This window comes from Hyperolius riggenbachi, chromosome 12 (assembly GCF_040937935.1).
Source record: "Hyperolius riggenbachi isolate aHypRig1 chromosome 12, aHypRig1.pri, whole genome shotgun sequence".
NCBI lineage: Eukaryota > Metazoa > Chordata > Amphibia > Anura > Hyperoliidae > Hyperolius > Hyperolius riggenbachi.
In genome coordinates this window covers 139,224,693-139,247,761 of record NC_090657.1, presented here as the reverse complement: position 1 = coordinate 139,247,761, position 23,069 = coordinate 139,224,693, and the positions used below count along the sequence as shown (strand labels likewise).

Here is a 23,069-nt window from a genome sequence, read left to right as displayed (position 1 = left end):
TTCCTGTATGAAAGAGGCCAAGGAGAGGTCATCTCACAATACAGATCAATTGATACACACTTACCCTGCTCGGAACTTCTTCAGAGCTTTATGACTTGTGTTTGTTAGCTCCTCGTCAAACACTGTGTTTTTCTTCTGCTTCTTTGATTTGGATGGTTTGGCTGAAAAACAAAATGTTAAAAGTTATGTCAATCTAAGTACTAGACTGTAATCTTCACATGATAAATATTTTATAGTAAGAAGGAAGCAAATCATAGATTCATTGTTGTCAAGAAGCAGATTCGGGCACCATCCGTCATCCAGCTCATTTATTGTAAAACAACTCGTGCAATACAAAGTATCAAATGGATATCACCTGATTTTCCACTGCGATACTGTGCGGGGTAAGGTGGAGGTGGGTGCTCAGAGCTGCAGAAGGGTCGGCGACAGCTGTTTCGCGTCCACCAGGACGCTTGGTCACGCTGCGTTCCACAAGAATGGCCGTCGAAGCGCTTCTGGCATATGACGGGGATAAGCCCCGCCCCTTCCGGTTGCGCATCGGCGCCAGTGCTAGGAGGTGATTGGTCGGCAGGCAGAAGGAGCTCGGATCACAGTACGCATGCGGGGCCTGGTGACGCATAATAGGTGCAACCTCAAGGTCGCACGGCCAACCAAAAACAAACGTTTACATTTAAAGTCAGCCGGCACAGGCGTAGCAACATAAGCCACGCCGCCCTATTTTACGTGTATACGGAAGTCATGCGACCTCCAAGTATGCCCAAACGGTACATACCACCAAGCCTCAAAATACATGCATATAATCAGATCCAAAGCCATCTTGTGGCCGAAACAATTAGTGCACTACTGTGTGCTGTGTATCCACAAAATTACATAGTGACTAAAACCAATAAAAGTTGGGGCGGGGTTTACAGGAGACCATTCAATTGCACATATTCCAGAGACACTTAATCCTAAGTAGCCTGAACCTTTATATACAGTATTACTAGCTACAATAGCGGAATACGGGGAGTATTTCACAGTATTGCCATCACAGAACAAGGAGGGAGGAGGAGAACACCAACACACCATTAACAACCTTAATTTACACATATAGTACAAAAAGCTACATAATATCAACATTAAAAGATCCCCTGGGCGAGATTTCATCTAAAAGGGCACCTCAGGGTCCAGCATACAAGAGAGTTCTATTTTATCATTTAAACCAAGGGGGCCCATAGCATTAGTTTGTAGGATCAGGCAGGTCTCCCTCCTCAACAACATCTTCTCTCTATCACCCCCTCGTCTCTGAGGCTCAACCCTTTCCAATACTGCAAATTTTAAATCCCTACAATTCCCCACATGTTCCTCATTCATATGTGTCACGAGCCTTGTCCCACTCTTTCCGGATTTCACCGAACTCAAGTGTTCTCCTATCCTGACCTTTAATGGACGAGTTGTTTGGCCTATGTAGTAGTGGCCACATGGGCAGAACATCACATAGACAACGAAATCGGTAGTACAGGAAAAGAAAGCCTTAGACTGGAACACCTTTTTCCCCACCTGCACATTCCTTTGGAGTAGCATGTGGGGACAGTGGACACAATGTCCACATCTGAATTTCCCCTTCGGGATGATTCTGTTCAACCAAGTCGTCTTCCTAGGGGAAATAAACTCACTTCGAGTCAGCATGTTCCTCAGGGTAGGTGCCCGTCTAAAGGCTACTCGTGGCAGTCCTCCCACTTTCCTCGACAGGTCAGTATCCTTCATAATAACGTCCCAGTGTCTAAAAACAGTCTTTCTAATCTTCTCTGCCATGGGGGTGTAGTCAAATGTAAAGGTCATTCTTTTTATGTCCGATTCCCTTCCTTTCTTAGAGATTAACAGGTCTACCCTATCTTTCTCTTTGGCACACTGTCTGGCCGCTCCTAGTTGGGCAGGATCGTAGCCTCTCTTAATAAATCTTTCTGTCATTTCATCTGCCCGTCGGTCAAAATCTGACTCTTTTTTTGTTATTCCTCCTTAATCTCAGATACTGTCCATATGGGATTGCCCCAATGACATATTTCGGGTGGAAGCTGTTAGCATGTAAAATTGCATTTGTGGCCGTCAGTTTCCTGTAGCCCTTGCTATGAATCCCATCATCCTGGATCTCCAATTTTAGATCCAAAAACGTGACCTCCGTATGACTCAATTCAGCCGTGAACTCCATATTGATTTCATTAGTATTCAGATATCTCATGAATAAGTCAAACTCATGGTCAGAGCCCGACCACACCACCAGGACGTCGTCCACATACCTCGACCATTGTCTGACGCATCTCCGAAACGGATTGTTCTCGGAGAATACGGCAGACTCCTCCCACGCCCCAAGGAAGAGGTTTGCAAAGGAGCATGCCACAGGGGTCCACAAACTAATGCTATGGGCCCCCTTGGTTTAAATGATAAAATAGAACTCTCTTGTATGCTGGACCCCTGAGGTGCCCTTTTAGATGAAATCTCGCCCAGGGATCTTTTAATGTTTATATTATGTAGCTTTTTGTACTATATGTGTAAATTGAGGTTGTTAATGGTGTGTTGGTGTTCTCCTCCTCCCTCCTTGTTCTGTGATGGCAATACTGTGAAATACTCCCCATATTCCCCTATTGTAGCTAGTAATACTGTATATAAAGGTTCAGGCTACTTAGGATTAAGTGTTTCTGGAATATGTGCAATTGTATGGTCTCCTGTAAACCCCGCCCCAACTTTTATTGGTTTCAGTCACTATGTAATTTTGTGGATACACAGCACACAGTAGTGCACTAATTGTTTCGGCCACAAGATGGCGCTTGGATCTGATATATGCATGTATTTTGAGGCTAGGTGGTATGTACCGTTTGGGCATACTTGGAGGTCGCATGACTTCCGTATACGCGTAAAATAGGGCGGCGTGGCTTATGTTGCTACGCCTGTGAGGGCTGACTTTAAATGTAAATGTTTGTTTTTGGTTGGCCGTGCGACCTTAAGGTCGCACCTATTACGCGTCACCAGGCCCCGCATGCGTACTGTGATCCGAGCGCCTTCTGCCTGCCGACCAATCACCTCCTAGCACTGGCGCCGATGCGCAACCGGAAGGGGCGGGGCTTATCCCCGTCATATGCCGGAAGCGCTTCGGCGGCCATTCTTGTGGAACACAGCGTGACCAAGCGTCCCGGTGGACGCGAAACGGCCGGCGCCGACCCTTCTGCAGCCCTAAACACCCACCTCCACCTTACCCCACACAGTATCGCTGTGGAAAATCAGGTGATATCCATTTGATACTTTGTACTGCACGAGTTGTTTTACAATAAATGAGCTGAATGACGGATGGTGCCCGAATCTGCTTCTTGACAACAATGATTCTTTCCATTAGGACACAGCTTTTGAAACCAGTGCAAGGAAAACTGGATTATAGATTCTTATTGGTAGTTCTCAGCAACTGCTTTTGCACCTTCTTAGCTCTAATTTTCCTTCCACTGTTTTGGATAAATCTGCCCAATTACTTAACTTAAAGCTGTATACATGTTTTAGATTATCATTGGTCCCAATGATCACTTGAGGATATTTGAGGTAGCAATCTAGCATGTGTGTACAGCTATCCACAATCTCAGCTCAATTGTCTTCACAAATCTATTGAATTGAATTCTTACCAGACCGCTATTCTTGTTCCCACTGCAAGCTGTATCATGACATGTATGGCCATTCCTCCCCCGATCTTTCTTCAGAACAGAATGGACTGCCCTGCCCTTCCCTTTATACACACAGTACACTAATTTGACATCAGGAAAGATTGAGGTTTTATATACAGACATAATGTCAGAAAAAGCAATGTTTTGCAAGCCTGTTCTTTTGCTATGTGGGGGGGGGCGCTGATGGAGTGGCGCACGAGAAGCATCACACAGCGGGTGGGGAGAGTAAGCAGAACAGTTCCTTCAGTTGGCTGAGGCATCAAAGGGCATTGGGGGCCGCTGTACACATGCTAGATTCTCAGCAGCGGCGGTTGTTATTGGCTATTTCGGTCAAGTTTAATCTCTAGTGTGTACAGGTTCAGAGGACAACAGCTCTAGCAAACTTGCTGCATTTCAATTTTACCCAATCCTGCATAGTGGGAGGAGGAGTGACAGAAAGGAGATATGGTGGCTATGTTTGACCTAGATCCTGCATTAGTATCTTCCTGCTGTCACTGCAGCTTCACTGAGGCTTGGGTATTGCTGGCCTTGAAGAGGGAACTCCAGTGAAAACAATGTAATAAAAAAAAGTGCTTCATTTTTACAATAATTATGTATAAATGATTTAGTCAGTGTTTGCCCATTGTAAAATCTTTTACATCCCTGATTTACATTCTGATATTTATTACATGGTGACATTTTTACTGTTGGCAGGTGATGTAGCAGCTGCATGGTTTTTTGGCAGTTGAAAACAGCTGTAAACCGCTATTTCCCACAATGCAGCAAGGTTTCCAGACAGGAAACTGCCAGGAGTACCACGGTCCTCAGAGTTTCTTGTGGAAGGGGTTTCACCACAATATCAGTCATACAGCGCCCCCTGATGGTCTGTTTGTGAAAAGGAATAGATTTCTCATGTAAAAGGGGGTATCAGCTACTGATTGGGATAAAGTTTAATTCTTGGTCGAGTTTCTCTTTAACTGACCGGTATAAAGCTATCGCTCTGCGGACATCAGTTTTCGGTGGTATCACAGGACCTTCAGATGACAGCTGCATTCTGCCTTTGCCCATTAAGTGCTCCCTCAAAACTCACTTTTTCTGACAAGCATACGCTCTAACTTACACTGTTCCCCTTCAACCTCTGGCTAAGTTGTGCTCCTTACTAAATATATAACCTTAAATATACTGCCTTTAGGTATACATTTTGTATAATACCCTACCTCTCGTTTCCTCCCTATTACTTTAGTATTGTAAGCTCACAAAGGCAGGGCTCTATCGGCTTATTGTGTCTTGGAATTTGTTATACGTTTGGTTTATCAGGTTACACCTGTCACTGTAACTACTAGATCTCCCAATTCTGTATTATGTACCAGTGTCTTTATTTATGTGTATTCCTTGTGTATTATGTAACCCGTGTTTGTTTCTTACTCTGTACAGCTCCACAAAATGTGTTGGTGCTTTATAATCAATAATAATAAAGAAGCCACTATATTGGTCATCAGCACTACTGCGGCTGGTGTCTACCTGCTGGCTCATCCTCTGGCATTGCCCGAGCTCTCTTGGGTTTGCGATCTCTTTTTGCTGAACGCTCTGCATACATCTGTGCCTTTAATACTTCAAACTGGGAACGTTCCTCAGCCTGGAAAAAAACATAATATAAGTCAAAAAACAGCAGATGTGGAATTCAAAGATCACTAGTTTGCTGTGATAGCTGCAATAGAACCATTGCTTTGGATGTACTTTAGATTGCTCTGAGTTACTTCTCTTCTTACTGTACCACCTATTACTGTACTGATAATCAGGTGTTGGTATTGTTGCACACGGTGATTGATTTTGATATATACTATGCTGCTATCTTATTATTTGACTCAATAAACGTGTTTAAAAAAAAATAAAAATCACTAGTTCTCTGGATCAATGTGAAGTTAGTGGAATGCTTCTATGATCACCAGTCTAGGGATGTTCTCTGTAGGCTTCTGCCCTCCACAGAAACAATTAGTCCTCGCTTTTACAGAGAGCTGTAAAGATTTCCCATCATCTGTCTGCAAAGCACAGAGGGAAGTGTGCTGGGACACAAGCTCTGCTCATCTAACAACAGGAGCACACAAATATATACCGCATTATCTCACCGCACCCTGCTCTAGAGATCCTGATAAAGGCAAAGACAAGACAAATAACATTTATATCGCTCTTTTCTCCTGGCGAACTCAAAGCGCCAGAGCTGCAGCCACTAGGACAGGCTCTATAAGCAGTAGTAGTGTTAGGGAGACTTGCCTAAGGTATCCTAATGAATAGGTGCTGGCTTACTGAACAGCTTAGGCAACAGCTTACCGTCATCTCTTTTTTCTTTTTAAAGTCCTCCATAAATTTCTTCCTCTTTTTCTTTCCTCTAAGTGCTAAGTCATATTCTTGAAGCGCATGTGACACTAACAGAACACAAAAGAGAGAACATGTAAATAAAGCATAATACTTACCAGGAGAACCAGATCATCTGCAAAACTTAACCTGAATTTTTAATCAGACAGTATACCATATAATTAACAATAACTCTGAACATTACACATCACAGTCTCTCTGCAGAGCTTACAATCTCATTGAGGCCTGGAACCCACTGAAATCAGCAAACGCAAAACGCAACCGCTAGCGTTTTGTCTGAGCGGTTTGCAAGCGGATTCATGCGCGTTTTCGGTCGCGTTTTGCAACGTTGTATTTTTTTGCCCAGCGGGTGCGTAGCGTTTTGCGTTTTTATCCTGATTAGTCCTGTGAATTATTTTTAATTTTGTTACAGTGTGCTGAACCGCAAAACCGCTCAGTTTAGGTTTTGCTGAGCGTTTCTGCTAGCGTTTCAATACTTTACATTGAAGCGCTAACGCTCCCAAAATGCTGCAGGTTCTGCATTTGCGTTTCTGGGAAACGCAAACGCTCCTGTGGAAGTTGCCCCATCCATTAACATTAGCCCAGCGTTTTGGCAAACTGCTAGCGTATCGCAGTGCTGCCAAAAGCGCTCCTGTGGGTTCCAGCCCTCAGGGTACATTTTGAAGGGATGCAAACAACCTTTTTGTAGGTGTTTGGGATGTGCAAGGAAAATGGAACAAGGAGGATAATCCCTCCGAAATATGAGGAAAATACAACTCTTACATCCCAAAGATTGAAACATTTTTGTAGCAATCATTTTATCATTTTGTGATGTTTAATGCAGCAGACCATGTTTGATCGTGTCTATTATCTCAGCTTAAAACCCATATATACCTAGAACTGAACATGGCACATTTTAAAAAAGTAAATGACGATTAGTGTGAATCTAAGCATTACTTTTGAAACTAAACGTTTATCACCTTTCTACACCTAGTAATTATAGCTGTGGAGATCTTTAATGTAGGGACATCATCAAAGCCCCTTTTAAAATGCAGATGTAGAATTTGCCATAACTATTTAATGTAGTAAAATATTCCACATCTTAACCACTCTTAAAGAGTAACTGTCAGGCTGCAGAAGCTAATTTAAACCTCTAGTCTCCTGTGTTAAACAGTTTAGAAGGAAGCCAAAAAGACATTACTGAAGATAAAGATCTATCTTACCTTTGATGTATGCTTATCAGCAAAGCTTAGAGCTAAGCTGGACGCAAGCCGCATAACATACTGCAAAGCATTCTGGGGCCCTCCCCTCGGCTGCTAAGGAGAAGACGGGATCAAGTTTCAGCAGCTTCTAAAACTCAGTCCAGCCACAGCACAGATAAATCTCCGGGCAGCGTACACTGCAGGAGTCCGCTATTGTTCCTAGCCACATGGCTCATTAATATTCACTGCAAACTAGTGTTATTCAGTATGAGCTGTTCTGTGATCAGAAGCAGGCAGGACATGACGACACATTTGGCTTCACAAACATGGAACCTGCCATGAGCTGTCAGGAGCATCATTCTCTGCATATACTATATACAAATTCTGTGAAATCCAAACGTGGACAGTGAAATGCATATGTAATGTAAGTACAGCCAATCTTTAGCTACTGATATATGTGTTTATTTTCTCTGAGACCCTATACCTAACAGCTCCTCTTTAATATGAAGACCCCCTTACTAAACAGATGGTAAAATCTCCCAAGTGCAATTGATGTCCTCTGTACAGACCTAGGGATAAAAACCCCACTTGCTAAGCTTATCAATTGCCATTGATTTAGACATATTAATAAGATTGCCTCTAAAACCAGGTAAATACACACTAGACTGTTCTAGGCTGATTGGGGTAGTGCCAGCCAAAAATCTAGTGTGTGTACAGGAGTCTCCCAAGGTCTGCCGAGATCACTTAATAATCGGGCATGCTGGATCTATAAAGAGAACCAGAGACAAAGCACCCTCATGTATTTTATTACATTTATCAGTGGGAACATGACAGTAAACACCTACCCTGCTTTTAGTTTCATTGTTATCTGCTTAATTAGTCTATTAGCAACTGTGATAAGAATCCACGCCTATTCAGTCAAAGTTTGACCTGGAATCATTATAGCTGAGTCACTCTTCTGTGGAGTCTTCACCCCAAGCCTTCCCCCTCCTGGCTTGAATTTCCTGCTTTGCATACTGAGAGCTCTGATGACATAGGAGGGGCTGCTCCTGCTGAGAGAGAAGCTCTGTGGCTGCAATATGATCCCTGTGTGCTCTGTGTGCACTCTGTCTGCATACTGTAGATACTGATGATGACTGCAGTTTCATTCCTATGAGAGACACTTCCTACAGGCAGATATCATACCAAAATGAAAGTACATAGATGAAAGGCTGCATTTAGCCTAGATAGCAGCATAGTCTCATATAGCCTAGAAAGCACACCCAGAACAACTCATAACCCGGAAGGAGAAGGGATATGAGCCGGCGGCCATATTTGATTTTTCCTGGAGCAATAATGGATAAAAAACACTAAAAAAAGGCCCACCAGAGCGGCGAAATTATCAGGTAGAGCATTTATTCTTTACAAGCTATCAACTGATATGTTTATTTTGTGTGAAACGTTCATCTCTGGTTCCCTTTAAGCGATTATCAACAGACGAGTCCATTGTTATTATAATTACTCCTTCTGTCGGAAGCCACTGAGCATCTTTCCTTCTCCCCTCCCCATTGCAAAAGAGATGTCACTCTGCTATAGCAGAGCAAGGCATCTGTAAAGCACATTGGCCTCAATTCACTAAGATCATGCTGGAGATAATAAGGCAAGAGTAAACTTGCCACTGCACTGTGAGAGAGTTATCTTATCTCTTCACTTCTCAAAGGGACACTTAAGTCAAGCAAAAAAAAAAAAAAAAGTTTTACTCACCTGGGGCTTCCACCAGCCCCCTGCAGCTGTCCGGTGCCCTCGCAGCCTCGCTCCGATCCTCCTGTCCCCGCCGGCGGCGACAGGCTGGGAACGCGAGTGATTCTTCGCGTTCCTGGGCAAAATAGCACCCTCTATACTGCTATTGCGGCCTTCCTTGCCATAATAGCAGTATAGAGGGTGCTATTGTGGCCAGGAACGCGAAGAATCACTCGCGTTCCCAGCCTGTTGCCGAAACCGGAAGTAGCCACCGGCAGGGACAGGAGGATCGGACCAAGGCTGCGAGGGCACCGGACAGCTGCAGGGGGCTGATGGAAGCCCCAGGTGAGTAAAACCCATTTTTTTGTGTGACTTAAGTGACCCTTTAAGTTACCTCCTCTGTAGTTAAGTTACCTCCTCTGTAGTTATTTTTACATGCAGTTAATTTACAGCCCGTCTTTAACGTTAGAATCCTGGAGTTATTTTAAGGATTGAAGAGTTAACTTTAGGTTTGCCTGAGGTAAAATGTTTCCTGAGTATTACATGCTTTATCACCATGGTGATAACACTAGAAACGTTATTAAAGACAGGAGATAAGCTTAGTGAATTGAGGCCATTGTGTTTTACTTCATATTCTTTATTATTAATAAATTCAAAGAACTGAAATCAGTACGGACTCTTGCAGGGCTTCACTGTAAGCAGTTTCTTATTTTAAATATGATCCTTTACTACTGCTCTTTGCCTTCTGTTGTGGAGAACAGTATAAAAAGCAAAGTCTGTGTATATTACACCTACTGCTTTACCAATATCTCATTTTGCAATCACCTCTTCATAAAAGCTCAGCATCTTGATCAAAAAAATAAATAAGTCTTTAGTAAACCCACATAGATAAAATGAAATACAAATTTGTAAGGAATGCTTTAGGATACTTTTATACAGTTTAAAAGGAAACGAAGTGAAAAGTAATGTGACCAGTAACTTATATGGGGCTTCCTCCAGCCCCCTTCGGCCTGATTGCTTCCTCAGCGCTCCACCTCCTGAATCCTTTGTAAGGGCTCCTGGTAACTTTGGCCAGTCAAAGCCAGTTGCCACATGCACAGTGCGGCCGCGGGCGCACGCGTGGCCGGGTGGCGCATGCACCATAAGCCCGACTTCTGAAGTTACTGGTAGCCCTTACGGAGGACCCAGGAGGCAGAGGATGGCGCCAAGGGAGCTGGACGAAGTCCCATGTATGTATGAATTTTTTGGTTGGTTTCATCTCAGGTTCTCTTTAAGCATGATTGTACACCTATGGTTTATTTTTAAAAATGCTAATGACTGGAAGGCCTGATGAATAATGCTTATTTTTCCATTTAATCCTGTTTAACTTATACTATGAATTATTTTATATGCAAGGGATTCCTTTTAATAAATAATCCAAAATCATTAAGGCTTTCTCCTAAATATTAATAATGCTAAGCTCTTGCTTTATAATGCCACCATAGAATCCTTGTTATTCTAGCAGCAGCACAACTTTGTTTAGCAAAAGAGTGCATTGCTGGACTGGTGTGCAGGCTGGGCTTCGCAAATAATTGCAAATATCTGTGTGTGTTGGGGCAAAAATTTGCAAGAGTTATTAGTCCATTTTACATTGCCGGTGGGCAGGATAAAGATCGATTGGGTCTTCCGAGCCATTTTCACACCTAAGGTTTATTCCATAGAAATGCTATCTTTCCAAAAGGGTACTGAGCACCTGGAATTGAAATATTTTAAAGTGGTTTATAATCAAGTGTGAGCTTCGTTAAATACCTACTGCATACCCCCCTGCTTTACTTGAAACCAACAGACTGATAAATCTTCATAGAGAGGTCAAGAACAAGAGGCTTCTTTAGTTTAGCTTGTAGGACCCAGTTCAGGTAACTTACACAGAAGCTCAAAATAGCTGAAGTGGTCTTGACACACTTGTGCCACTACTAATGTCACTTGAAGCACTTACATCTCTCTTTTTTTCTTTCTTCCTTAGTTTGAAACCAGCTCCTCTCTTGAGATTGCTCTTCCTTTCCGTTCTGCAGCTTCTTCTGTGCTGCGCTGATCTAAAAAAATAAATAAAAAATTAGATAACTTTCATGTTCATACGCTAGGAAACTACTTTGGAGCTGTCCACTACATATCTGAGTATATGTTTAGTACAAGCCAAATTCTCAGTGAGGTGAGAATTTCTCACCTGAGACTCTGATTTCTGCATCTCTTTCTCCTCCTTCTCCAGCTGTAGCACTGCATAAATCTCCTTTTCCATGTTGGTTATCTTTTCACGAAACTTGGAGATTACATCTGAGAGCGAGAGATCAACACAGTCACATAGAATATCAGAGTTTATCTCAATGTCCTCTAATTGTTCAACGCTAGAGTCATACACTATATAAATGCCCGTACTTAATGGAAGATGGATTGAGGAATCCTCAGCGAAGCAACCCAACGAATGACCATTCTCCAATCCATCTTCCTAGCCATGGGAACACACAACGGTACATGATGGGCAAGAACAAGATTTCCAACAATCGTGGCTCTTTGTGCAGGAGTAGTCGGGGATCTTAAGCATCTAATGCACCGTGACAGTCGCAATTGCCATGTGTGGCAAAATGTCGTTAGCTTAATCGTGCACACGTACCCACAAATTAATCGCTCTTCACGCAACAAAACAACCACCGCCGGTCGCGGGAAAAAGGTCTTGCACAATCGCGACATGGGTAAGTAGCTTTACATATAACAGAAGACTGACATCTCACCATACAGCTCCATCCACCACTCTCACCTTGTGGGAGGATTCTGGCCTTCACAGGAGCCTGGGCTTTCTTTACAATATCCTTAAGTATCTTTCGTTCCTCCTCGCCAACCAGAGACACAGATCGACCGGCCTTACCAGCACGAGCTGTGCGACCAACTCTGTGAACGTAGTGCTTCATTGTGGCAGGCATAGTCAGATTTATGACCTAAATGTCAAAACAGATGATTAATAAAAGCTGCCCTCTTAAGGTGGATCTGAACGGTTTACAGCACACATTGAAAAGTCTTTATACCACATATAGTTGCTGAAGACATTCACTTTTGTGTTCTGTTTGTATACCTGGATCAAAATGTCTAATTAGTTCTCAACAGCAACTGTGAATAGACTGCAGGAGAGCTCTCCATACAGTAAACACAGAGGCCGGGTTCAGACTACTGGTTGGTTTTAGCTGTGCGGCCCAGGGGCCACATCGCATTGCCAAAAATAGGCCTTTGGGGATTACCGCATTAGTACGGCTTAATCCCTGTCTGTAATCCAGCCAAGCAGGAAATGCCACTCACTTCCGGTTGGCAAATCGATGATGTACGTGGAAGCGTATTGCTAAAATACGCTTTCACGCATGCAGGAAGCGGAAAACTGCGTCAGGTTTGTTAACTACACACGTTACCATAGACTTACGTGACGTCCGGTCTGCCGCAGATCGCCACAGGTGACCGCACGGTAACACAGGTATGCGCTCGCGTTAGATAGTGGGACTTACAGCGCAGAGCACCGCAGGCAATGTGATTTAAAGCACAGACTTACATTGCCCTGCGGTCGGAATGCGGTAAAATACTGTGCTGCATTAGCGTGAAAGGCCCCAGAGGCTTAAAGAGACTCTGTAACTAAAAAATAAAACGCTCTGGGGGATACTTAGCTCGGGAGGGGGAAGCCTCAGGGTCCCAATGAGGCTTCCCCGAGCTTAGAAGCTTGTCGGAATCCAGTGCTGGCTCCCCCTAAACCTCCCGACAAGCGGTGATTTAATTTACCTCTCCGCGATCCTGCGCAGGCGCACTAGCGGCTGTTTGTTCGGGATAGGCGCAAATACTGGTGGAAGTAATGGTAATATTGCCATACGCTGTCCATGCATGGCATCCTTTAAAGGGAGTTAAAGGCAAAAAAAAAAAAAAAAAACATAAAACTTACCTAAGGAGAGGGAGCCTTCCCGTTCCTCTCATGGTCATCTCGTTCCAGCGCTGGCTCCCCCATTCAAATCTCCCACCGCAGGAGGCTTTGCAAATCTTAGGGAGCCAGAGTGCTCCCAAAGACAGACAGCGTGTATTGCGCGTGCGCAAGTGAGTGTGCTCGGGCATGTGCAGCACAGAGTGGCCCGTCTTCGGGAGCACTCGGGCTCCCGAAGACGTCTAAAGCCTCCCACAGCGGAAGAGAGCAGTCGGTTTTAGACTACTAACGGGGGAGTTAGCGCTGTAATGAGGGGACCAGGAGACGAACGGGAAGGCTCTGTAGGACCCAGAGCCTTCCCTCTCCTTAGGTAAGTATCTGGGTATTTTTTTGCCTTCAGACTCACTTTAAAGGGTATTTATCGTTTACTTCTGTCAAACTTAACAACTTGACAAAGCTGTATTAAGCAAATATCCTAACACAGTGACTATATCGTAGTTATTAGACTAACCGTTTTAACACCTTGAATATCCAATCCTCGAGCTGCCACATCAGTAGCCACCAAGATATCAATCTGTTCATCTTTAAATCGTCTGGGGAAAACAAAAAAGAAAGGTTGTTGGACCTGTTCCCAGTGGTTTACTGTACAGATTACATCTAAAAGGAGAATTCCCCTTACCTGAGGGCCTCCAGTCGTTGAGTCTGGGAGAGATTTCCATGGAGTTCACCAACCCGCAGACCCATCAAACCTAATAGGATGTGCATGCGATGGGCCTGCTTCTTGGTCTGTGTAAAGAGCATAACGTGGTCCTGGAAAGTGCGGGTCAGAAGTGCTGGAATAATAATGGTGAAGAAGTCACAGTAATTAACACAGCCATAATCATCATCAGGGCTTAATTTAATGGTTCAGTAAAGATTGTTGGTCAGACATTTACCAGCCTTTAGAAATATCTTTGTAGGGACAAGGTGCATGTGACAAAAAGGACTTAAATAACTGGGCAAATGATTATTTAGGACAGGTCTTCTAAAGATCTGAAGTGAACACTTTGCAATGGCAGGTTCTTCATGGTGGAAAGAACAGTTTAAAAGTGTACCTATAGGGACAAAAGTGGCCCAAATGGATTGAGGCAGGGCTTCACATAGCATCTGAATTGGGCTCAGCTATAGACACAATACTATAGTGCGCAGGAAGCACATCAGTACTTCAGGGTTCCGGTGATTGCTAGACCCTGAATTGCTTCTCCCTTTCAGTTGCTACTCGGAGGGAAAATAGTAATCATCGCTGCTTGGAATTTCACCGGCAGCAGGGTGAACCATCATTCAGCTCACCCTGCACCAAAGTGACCGAGTAGCAAATTGCCATGGATCGCAAATAGATACCTCAGTAGAGAAAAACCTCTAGGTAATCCAGAGGCTCTGCTATCCCCCTCCACCTCACCATTCCAGTGTTGGGAACCCCCGAAGCTTCTAAACAAGGGCTTATAGACAGGAGCGCGACTACACTGCATTCGGGAAAAAAACAGGTCACACCAGCGCAGTAGCATGGAGCTGCTTGGGTTCGGCTTTTTCCACCGAACTGGAGCAGCTCCATATCATTGTGCATTCCCGAGTCGCCCTGTGCCTGAGAAGTGCGGCCATGCTCACCCATGAACAGAAGTGCACAGTTAAACTGTAAGCTAAACAGAAAGTCCCTCTATCGAGGTAACTGACTTAATTTTTATGAAGCTATCATGATATATTTGGAATCATGCTCAGAGCTGGTTCTTGGGTAATCAAATGAAAGAATTAAGCTACTGATTTAATTGCGCACACAATCTGTTAATTTCTAAAATATTCACTTACCACAAACAATAGCTTCCCGATCACCTTCACGGTTTGGTCGTATCCTAACAAATTCCTGACGCAGGAAAGGGGCGACATCTGTGTTACTATTTACAAAGACCCGCACTGGATTACGGAGAGACACTGCAGCCAAATCCTGAACCTGTGGATCAATATAATCATTAGTACTATCCAGTACAGTCAGGGTTGTTCTTAGTGCTAAATAACCCAGTGTTTAATTTACCAGCTTCCCAACCAGCTAGTGACAATTATATAAATGCTGCTTTAAACAGAAGCTCATTAGAATTGAATTATATACAAATGAACTACCCAGCCAGTACACATATCTTCCCGTGCCACAGGCTGCAGTCTTCTCAGAGATTCAGACTGTTCCTCTCTCCTTGCAGTCTTAACAGTGGGATGACACAGTACAGGATGTAACCACACCCACAGAGACTGAAAAGAACATACTTAATCCAGCCGCTTTGTTTCCTGTGATTAACTCAGGATTTTCAGCTACAGGGGCCTAATTTTTTTTATTAAAAGAGAATTTTTATTGAAATTTTTTAAATAGACATAACACGAAAATAAAAATGTTCCCCCTACCCACCACCCACAAAAGAGAACCCCAGGCCCATCATTTTAATAGCATTACAGCAAGGTTCAACAATATGTAGCAGATAAAGAAGTCAATTAACAATCTGTTCTTAACCCTGTTTATCTCATAGATGTATAACAATGACTAGTGGACCTAAGACCGAGTCCACTATTTCTAATTTTGAAGATGGATGGATATGATGCCTAGCATTGTCATCCAGAGGTAACAGGGCAGACTTAGATTAATTTACTCTAAGGCCAGAAACATTACCAAAATTTTCATATATTTTGAACACCTCTTCAAGAGATGGGCCAGGATCAGCCAAATATAACAAAACGTCATCCGCATATAACGATATACGTTCCTCCATATGACAAATTTTTAAGCCTACAAGATTTGTAGAGGTCCTAATAAATTCTGCCAACGGTTCCATGGCTAAAGAGGAGAGCAAGGGTGAGAAGGGACATCCCTGCCTTCTCCCTCTCTGGATAACAAAGGAATCTGAGATATTGGAGTTTACCCGTATCCGAGCCCTTAGGAGTAGCATATAAAATTTGGAACCACTTTTTAAGTTGGCGCCAAAACCTAGCTTAGATAGTACTACCTGTAGGTATGACCATTCTACTGAGTCGAAGGCTTTGCGAGTGTCCAAGGATAAGATAACTCTAGAGCCTGCGTTCGTGTGGGGATATTGAATATTTGTAAGAAGTCTTCTAATATTCAGTTTGGTTGAACTAGCAGGTATAAAACCTGTCTGGTCTTCATGTACCAGTGATGAAATCTATGCAATCAACCTGTTTGCCAGAACCTTTGCCAACATTTTGGCGTCTGAATTGATTAATGAAATATGTGTATATGACACACATAATTCCAAGTTTTTATAAGGTTTAGGTAATAGAATTATCAAGGTTTCATACATTGACTCTGGAAGTGCACCTCCCCCTCCCCCCCCCCAAAGGAATGAGCAAAAACTTTGGCTAATATGGAGCTCGATAGACGCTTACTTTCTATAATACCATTCAATGGGTATCCCATCATGCCCTGGTGTTTTGCCTTTTTTGAAAGAGGATATTGCACAGTCGATTTCATCAACTGAGATGGGTGCATCCAGAGCCAACCTTGCCTCCTCACCCAAGCAAGGAAGATCTAAATCCTTTAAGAAAGAAATAGCAGAGTCTTGACAGGGGCCCAAACGACTAGTGTAAAGATCAGAGTAGAATTCGTAGAAGGCATGTGTTATTTCAATGGAAGTTGTACATTCCACTCCAGACCCAGAAAAACATCCTGGGTATAGCAGTGGAAGCCTCAACCGAGCGAAGCATATAAGCCAGCATTTTACTGCATCTGTTGCCAAATTCGAATTCTTTCTGTCTGGCTATGATTTCTTTACGTTTCGTCTTTTGTAAAAGTGATAATTCATGAATACGTCTAGCCTTAGTCCATTCTCCATAGGATTCCTGGCTAGGGTTAGACATCAAATTTATTTTACATTCGGTAACCTTGGACTCTGTTAGTTCTTGTGAAGCCTTATCATTTTGTCTTATGATGGACATCGAGGCGTGAAACACTCCTCGCAGTACTGCCTTACCGGCATCCCAACAAATACCCAAGTCTGCAGATCCCAGATTTTTGTCCCAATAGTGCTCCATAGCTTCCTTACAAGTAAAATGCACCATTTGATCCTCCAGCCACTATGGACCCATTCTCCATATATAATTCAGTTTGGGGCCTAGGCAACGCAAATCCCAAATCATTGGGGAATGATCAGAAATTCCATGTGGTAAGTATTTCACTTCTTCAACTAAAGGCAATAGATCCTTAGTCCCTAAACACATGTCTATGATAGATTTGAACTGATCTGAGAAACATGAGTAATCTATACGCTTTGGGTGTCGTATAAAATCGTATTTTGAAAGCCATTCTAAGAAAGAAGGATATGAGCGAGAACTTTTGGTAAGTCTATCTTTGCTGGGATCAATAACAACATTGAAGTCACAGGCTATCAATATGGGGGTATCAAGATTATTGCGGAGTTTACCTGCCAAACTTTCCAACACTGAGACGTTAAAAAGGAGGGGGAACGTACTGTATATTGAGACTATAGTCAATTTTCTACCTTCCACATTAAGTGTTACCACAGTAAATCTACCTGCAGTATCCACCTGCACTGCAGACACTGTACCAGGGAAAGACTTGTTGATTAATATTGCTGTGCCCCTTGAAAAGGTTGAAAAATGGGCCACATGGTAGCTGGAGATCCAAGGTTTTTTAAGGGACAAAACTCCCCCCTGTGAGATGTGTTTCCTGTAGACAAATGACATGTGGGGATACTTTAAAGAGACACTGAAGCCAGGCTAAATTCCCTTTTCTAACTTGTATTTATGTTAATAACTATAACCCAAGCTAAATCGCCGCAATCCCGTGGCAAAACGAGGGGTTAATACCCCACAAATCCCCCCTGCAAAATCCGTGACTTTCTTGGTCGTGGATTTTGCTGCTCATGGAGGCAGAGCTTAAGGCTGCAGCTCTGCCTCCATGCACGTCAATCGCCGCACGGATCTCCGCCTCTCCCCCGCCCCTCTCTGTGAAGGCAGATTGAGAGGGGCAGGGAGAGGCAGCGATCAGTCGGGATTGACGTGCTGAGAGGCAGAGCTACTGCCATTAGCTCTGCCTCATTCAGGAAGCGCTCCTTGGACTAAACAGAGGGGATTTGGGGGGTATTAACCCCTCGTTTTGCCGCAGGATAGCTGCGATTTAGCTTGGGTTATATTGATGAACATAAGTACAAGTTAAAAAAAGGAATTTAGCCTGGCTTGTCTCTTTAAGGAAATCAAATACTAGTCTACGTTTAATGGAGTCATTTAGTCACCTGACATTCCAGGAGACAACCCTTAGATTAGCCATGATCCATCAATGGAATGATATCATCCATATCTGTTGCTTTAAGGATACGTTTGAACCTCTCAAATTGTTTGCTGCTTATATAATGATAGGCCAACCCAAACCCCCATAACAAAAAACCCTGTTGCCCCAACCCACCCCACTCCCTGTCCCCAACATCAGGAAGCTTCATCCCAAACTTACTTTAAGTAGGTACTTCAGGTGGCTAGCCCTCCCTTACCCACTCAGATGAACATATCTTAGTGCAGAATTTATAATTCTATATAGTGAGCCCCAGTAGTTTGCATAACTAACCCTGGGACAGCTTAAAACATAGTACCAGTGCAATGGCCTAAACTTGCAGCCAAAAGAAATTTTGAACACATATACCAGATTAATAGTAGTCATGAACATCACAACATGTGCATATAAAAAAAAAACAAAAAAAACACATAACTAGTTATTCATGCAACGTTTGCAGACTGAGTGAATGATTAAAGGAGAGAGAAAAAAAAAACCCTCCTTGCTTATAGTCACACAAAAAAAATTCAGAGTCTCCTATAGACCAAGAGGCCAAACTATGAACAGCCAATGAAGGCACATTCACATGTTATATGGAACTGATATGATTGCTTGAATAGCATGTTCAAAGGCCTAAATGGGCTCTTAGGCCTGGAACCCACTGAAAACAGCACACGCGAAACGCTACCGCTAGAGTTTTGTCTGAGCGGTTTGCAAGCGGATTCATGCGCGTTTGCGGTTGTGTTTTGCAACATTGTATTTTTTTGCTCAGCAGTTGCGTAGCGTTTTGCGTTTTTATCCTGATTGGTCATGTGAATAATTTTTCATTTTGTTACAGTGTGCTGAATTGCAAAACGCTAGCAAAACCGCTCAGTTTAGGTTTCGCTGAGCGTTTCAATACTTTACATTGAAGCGCTAACGCTCCCAAAATGCTGCACGTCCTGCGTTTGCGTTTCTGGGAAACGCAAACGCTCCTGTGGAAGTTGCCCCATCCATTAACATTGGCCCAGCATTTTGGCAAAGTGCTAGCGTATCGCAACGCTGCCAAAACGCTGCCAAAAGCGCTCCTGTGGGTTCCAGCCCTGAAGGCACATGTAGTTTGTAGAATTATTTGATTGTATTCTTACATCAATATAGAAAATCTGAATGTTGATTACACTTTGCACATCATTTTATCTCTTTGTACTGCCTTATTAAAATTAAAATCAGATGGGTACTCCGTTAAAGTGGACCAGCACTGTAAATTACAAAGGGAACTATGACTGTTCCCCCCTTTTTTTTTTTTTTTTTTTTTTTTTTTTTTTACACCCAGAGCAGCAATGGCTAACTTCTTCATTAAGCAGCAGGGAAGCACTGTGGTAGCTCTGGAATGCAACACACTGTGGCTGGCACTGCACTACTCTCTCTCTCTTCACCTCTTCCTTCTGAGACAATGTGGCTCAGTGACACAGGTAGAAGCGAGTATCTCTCAAGCCACACTACAAGGCACCTCCCAGACACAATCTCTTAGCAGTCTTTGCAAAGTCAGAAAATTGCCTTGGCAGTTTTTCAGAAAGAGAGCGTGGCTAACCAACAAAAACCTGGATTTTATGGCACAAGTGGTCAGTTTTTAGACATTGTTTTCCTGCTACTCTGTAACTTGTGCTGCCTGTACATTTTATTTTTACACCGGAGGTGCACTTTAACCACTTGAGTACCAGCACCCTCTGCCCCCTTAAAGGGAACCTTAACCGGCGGGGAAAAAAAAAAAAAATCACTTACCTGGGGGCTTTCCCAAGCCTCCTGCAGCCGTCCGGTGCCCGCGCCGGTCCTTCGGTGCCCTCCGGTCTCCCTCCGCCGCTAAGTTTCGTTTTCGGACGACTGCCAGTCGTCCTCGGGCCACTTCCGCATTTCTAGTCGTAAACTGCAGTAAAGTGCGTCCGCATGACGCGTTTGGCGTCATGCGGACGCGCTTTACTGCAGTTTACGACGAGGAATGCGGAAGAGGCCCGAGGACGACTGTCAGTCGTCCGAAAACGAAACTTAGCGGCGGAGGGAGACCGGAGGGCACCAAAGGACCGGCGCGGGCACCGGACGGCTGCAGGAGGCTTGGGAAAGCCCCCAGGTAAGTGATTTTTTTTCCCCGCCGGTTAAGGTTCCCTTTAAGGACCAGAGGGTGCTGGTACAGTAAACCGCCGCTTCACGACGAATCGCCGCTAAAATCCGCCGCTTCCGTCACTCTGTCCCCACCGCAGGCTGCTATCTCTGCAGTCGCTATGACGGCAGAGCGCTGTGCGCCGGTCAGGAGTCGCTTTCATTGGCTCCTGACCCTGTCACTCCATGTAAGCCAATGGGAACAGCTTACATAAATGACAGGGCCAGGAGCCAATGAAAACGGCTCCTGCCCGGCTCACAGTGCTCTGCCGTCATAGAGGCGGCAGGGCAGCTGATTGCGGTGGAGACAGAGCGGACAGCGCAGTGGGGACGGGCGGGGGGCACGCGGTGAATGGGACGTAGAGTTTATGTCCGGTCAGAACCGCAGCGCCCCCTGCCCGCCGTAGATTTCAACTACGCCGGCCCGCAGGTAGTTAAGCCTCACAATTTTTTATATGTATTTAAAAAGAATATTTTGAATTAATTCTGCAAAGAAAAATAAATTTAAAACAATTTTTAATATTTTTTTTCTAATTAACCACTTCAGCCTTCAGTGTTGTTTCACCTTATGCATCCGAGCAACTTTCAACTCCCATTCATTAATAACTTTATCACTACTTATCACACTGAAATGATCTATATCTGAATTGTCAGAAGATATTTAGCAAAATCTACTAAATTTTTTACAATACTTCAAAATGATGTCTTAAAGGAATACTTAAGGCAAAAAAAAAAAAAATGACATTTACTCACCTGGGGCATCCCTCAGCCCCCCGAAGCTGGATGGTGCCCTCGCAGCCCCGCTCCGACCGTCCTGTCCCCGCCGGCGGCTACTTCCGGTTCGGCGACAGCCGCCGACAGGCTGGGAACGCGGCTGATTTTCCGCGTTCCCAGCCGCTGCTATCACCCTCTATGCTGCTATAGCGTATATATAGACGCTATAGCAGCATAGAGGGTGATAGCAGCGGCTGGTAACGCGGAAAATCAGCCGCGTTCCCAGCCTGTCGGCGGCTGTCGCCGAACCGGAAGTAGCCGCCGGCGGGGACAGGACGATCGGAGCGGGGCTGCGAGGGCACCATCCAGCTTCGGGGGGCTGAGGGATGCCCCAGGTGAGTAAATGTCATTTTTTTTTTTTTGCCTTAAGTATTCCTTTAAGACACAATTGAAGCAGACATAAATTTGTTACCTCCTCAGACATAGTAGCCGAGAAAAGCAGTGTCTGCCGCTGCTGAGAACACTGAGTGATGATTTCTTTCATCTGTTCTTCAAAGTACTCATCCAGCATCCTGCAAAGAGAAGTCACAACACAATCAGTTATCTATCCCGACATGCCATTTATTTCATTATTAGGCCAGGGGGTCCCCGGCCTCTCCTCTATTTTCTTTCAGTATCATAGCGTCAGCAGGTGGCGCTGCCCTCTCATTACTATCAGCTGTACTGCAAGATACATGCAGATCAGCTTCACTGACTGAATTAGCCACTTGCTTGTTTCAGGTGTGTGATTCAGACACTACTGATGCCAGGACTGCCAGGCAACTGGTATTGTTTAAAAGGAAATAAATATGGCCGCCTCAATATCATTTTCATCTTAGGATCCCTTTATCTCTACTCTCTAATAGAAATAGTCAATAGGATGCAAATACCATATTTTTAAGAATACAAGACACTTTTTTCTTCCCCAAAACTGGAGGGAAAGTGGGTGCATTTTGGATTGAGACTATACGGTACGGCATCCTACCGCCAGAATATACTTACCGCATCCTGCTGCCACGCTCCTCTCTCCCTCGCTCTCGCCCTGCTGCTGCACACGCTTTCCTCTTCTCCTGCAACTTCCAAGATCCCGTACACGGCTGCCGCCTGCCACTATACAGCTTCGGTCCTTTGTACTTCCCGGTTGGCTCCTACTTCCTGATTAGTAGTTCCCTGCATGATCACAGCGGCGCACATGCATCCGGATCATGCATGATGTATGGCGCACGTGTTCCACTGTGGTCACACAGGGAACCACTAATTAGGAAGTAGGAGCACACCAGGAAGTACGGAGGACCAAAGCTATATAGCAGCAGAAGACCGCAGTGTACAGGATATCAAAAGCTGCAGGAGAGGAGGAGCGTGTGTGCAGCAGCAGGACTGCAGTGAGAAGAGGGGAAGAGGAGCGCGACAGCAGGAAAAGGTGACAGCTTGCAGTGGTAGTGTAGCGTAGCATGTAATGCAGCATAGTTGGTGGGGCAGCAGAGGTTAGTGTAGTGTAGCGTAGATTAGAATCCGTAAGATGCCCCTGACCCATAGAGGCAACAGGTTTATGATTTTTTTTCCCCTAGATTTTTGGCCTCTAAACCAGGTGTGTTTTATAGTCCGGAGCATCTTATATTCTGAATAATACGGTAAGCTGATGCAGGATTATGCAAGTTTTGTTTGCCAATTCATGTAGCTTGAAAAATTGAACAATAAAATTCCCCCTTTGGCGAGATATTTCAATCAGCATAAATTTTCACATATAAAAATGTGGTTTTAAAAAGCGTTCTACTTCTACAGCTGTATATTGATTCTCTGTGCTCCTTATGCAGCTTTTATCAGCACACACGGAGCATGTGCACCGACGTGTACAGACTACTAAGGAGCCCTGTTTTTAATGTGAAGAAAGTGGTGACAATCTTTGTATTTTAAAGAGAATCTGTAACGTCAAAACGTCCCCTGGGGGTACTCACCTCGGGTGGGGGGGGGGGGGGGAAGCCTCAGGATCCTAATGAGGCTTC

The 23,069-nt window shown here is 44.2% G+C and overlaps 1 protein-coding gene across 1 annotated transcript in view; it reads right to left on the bottom strand.

The window, feature by feature from the left end:
- The window catches only part of DDX27 (DEAD-box helicase 27), a 63,807-nt gene that overhangs the window by 8,295 nt on the left and 32,443 nt on the right, over positions 1-23,069 (bottom strand). The window contains exons 10-19 of the mRNA XM_068262532.1: positions 21,500-21,599; positions 14,703-14,844; positions 13,540-13,693; positions 13,372-13,453; positions 11,727-11,904; positions 11,139-11,245; positions 10,911-11,007; positions 5,991-6,085; positions 5,184-5,298; positions 65-161 (exon numbers count right to left, since the gene is read on the bottom strand). Of these exons, the coding sequence (XP_068118633.1) occupies positions 65-161; positions 5,184-5,298; positions 5,991-6,085; positions 10,911-11,007; positions 11,139-11,245; positions 11,727-11,904; positions 13,372-13,453; positions 13,540-13,693; positions 14,703-14,844; positions 21,500-21,599 (1,167 nt within the window). The remainder of the gene's footprint in view (positions 1-64; positions 162-5,183; positions 5,299-5,990; positions 6,086-10,910; positions 11,008-11,138; positions 11,246-11,726; positions 11,905-13,371; positions 13,454-13,539; positions 13,694-14,702; positions 14,845-21,499; positions 21,600-23,069) is intronic.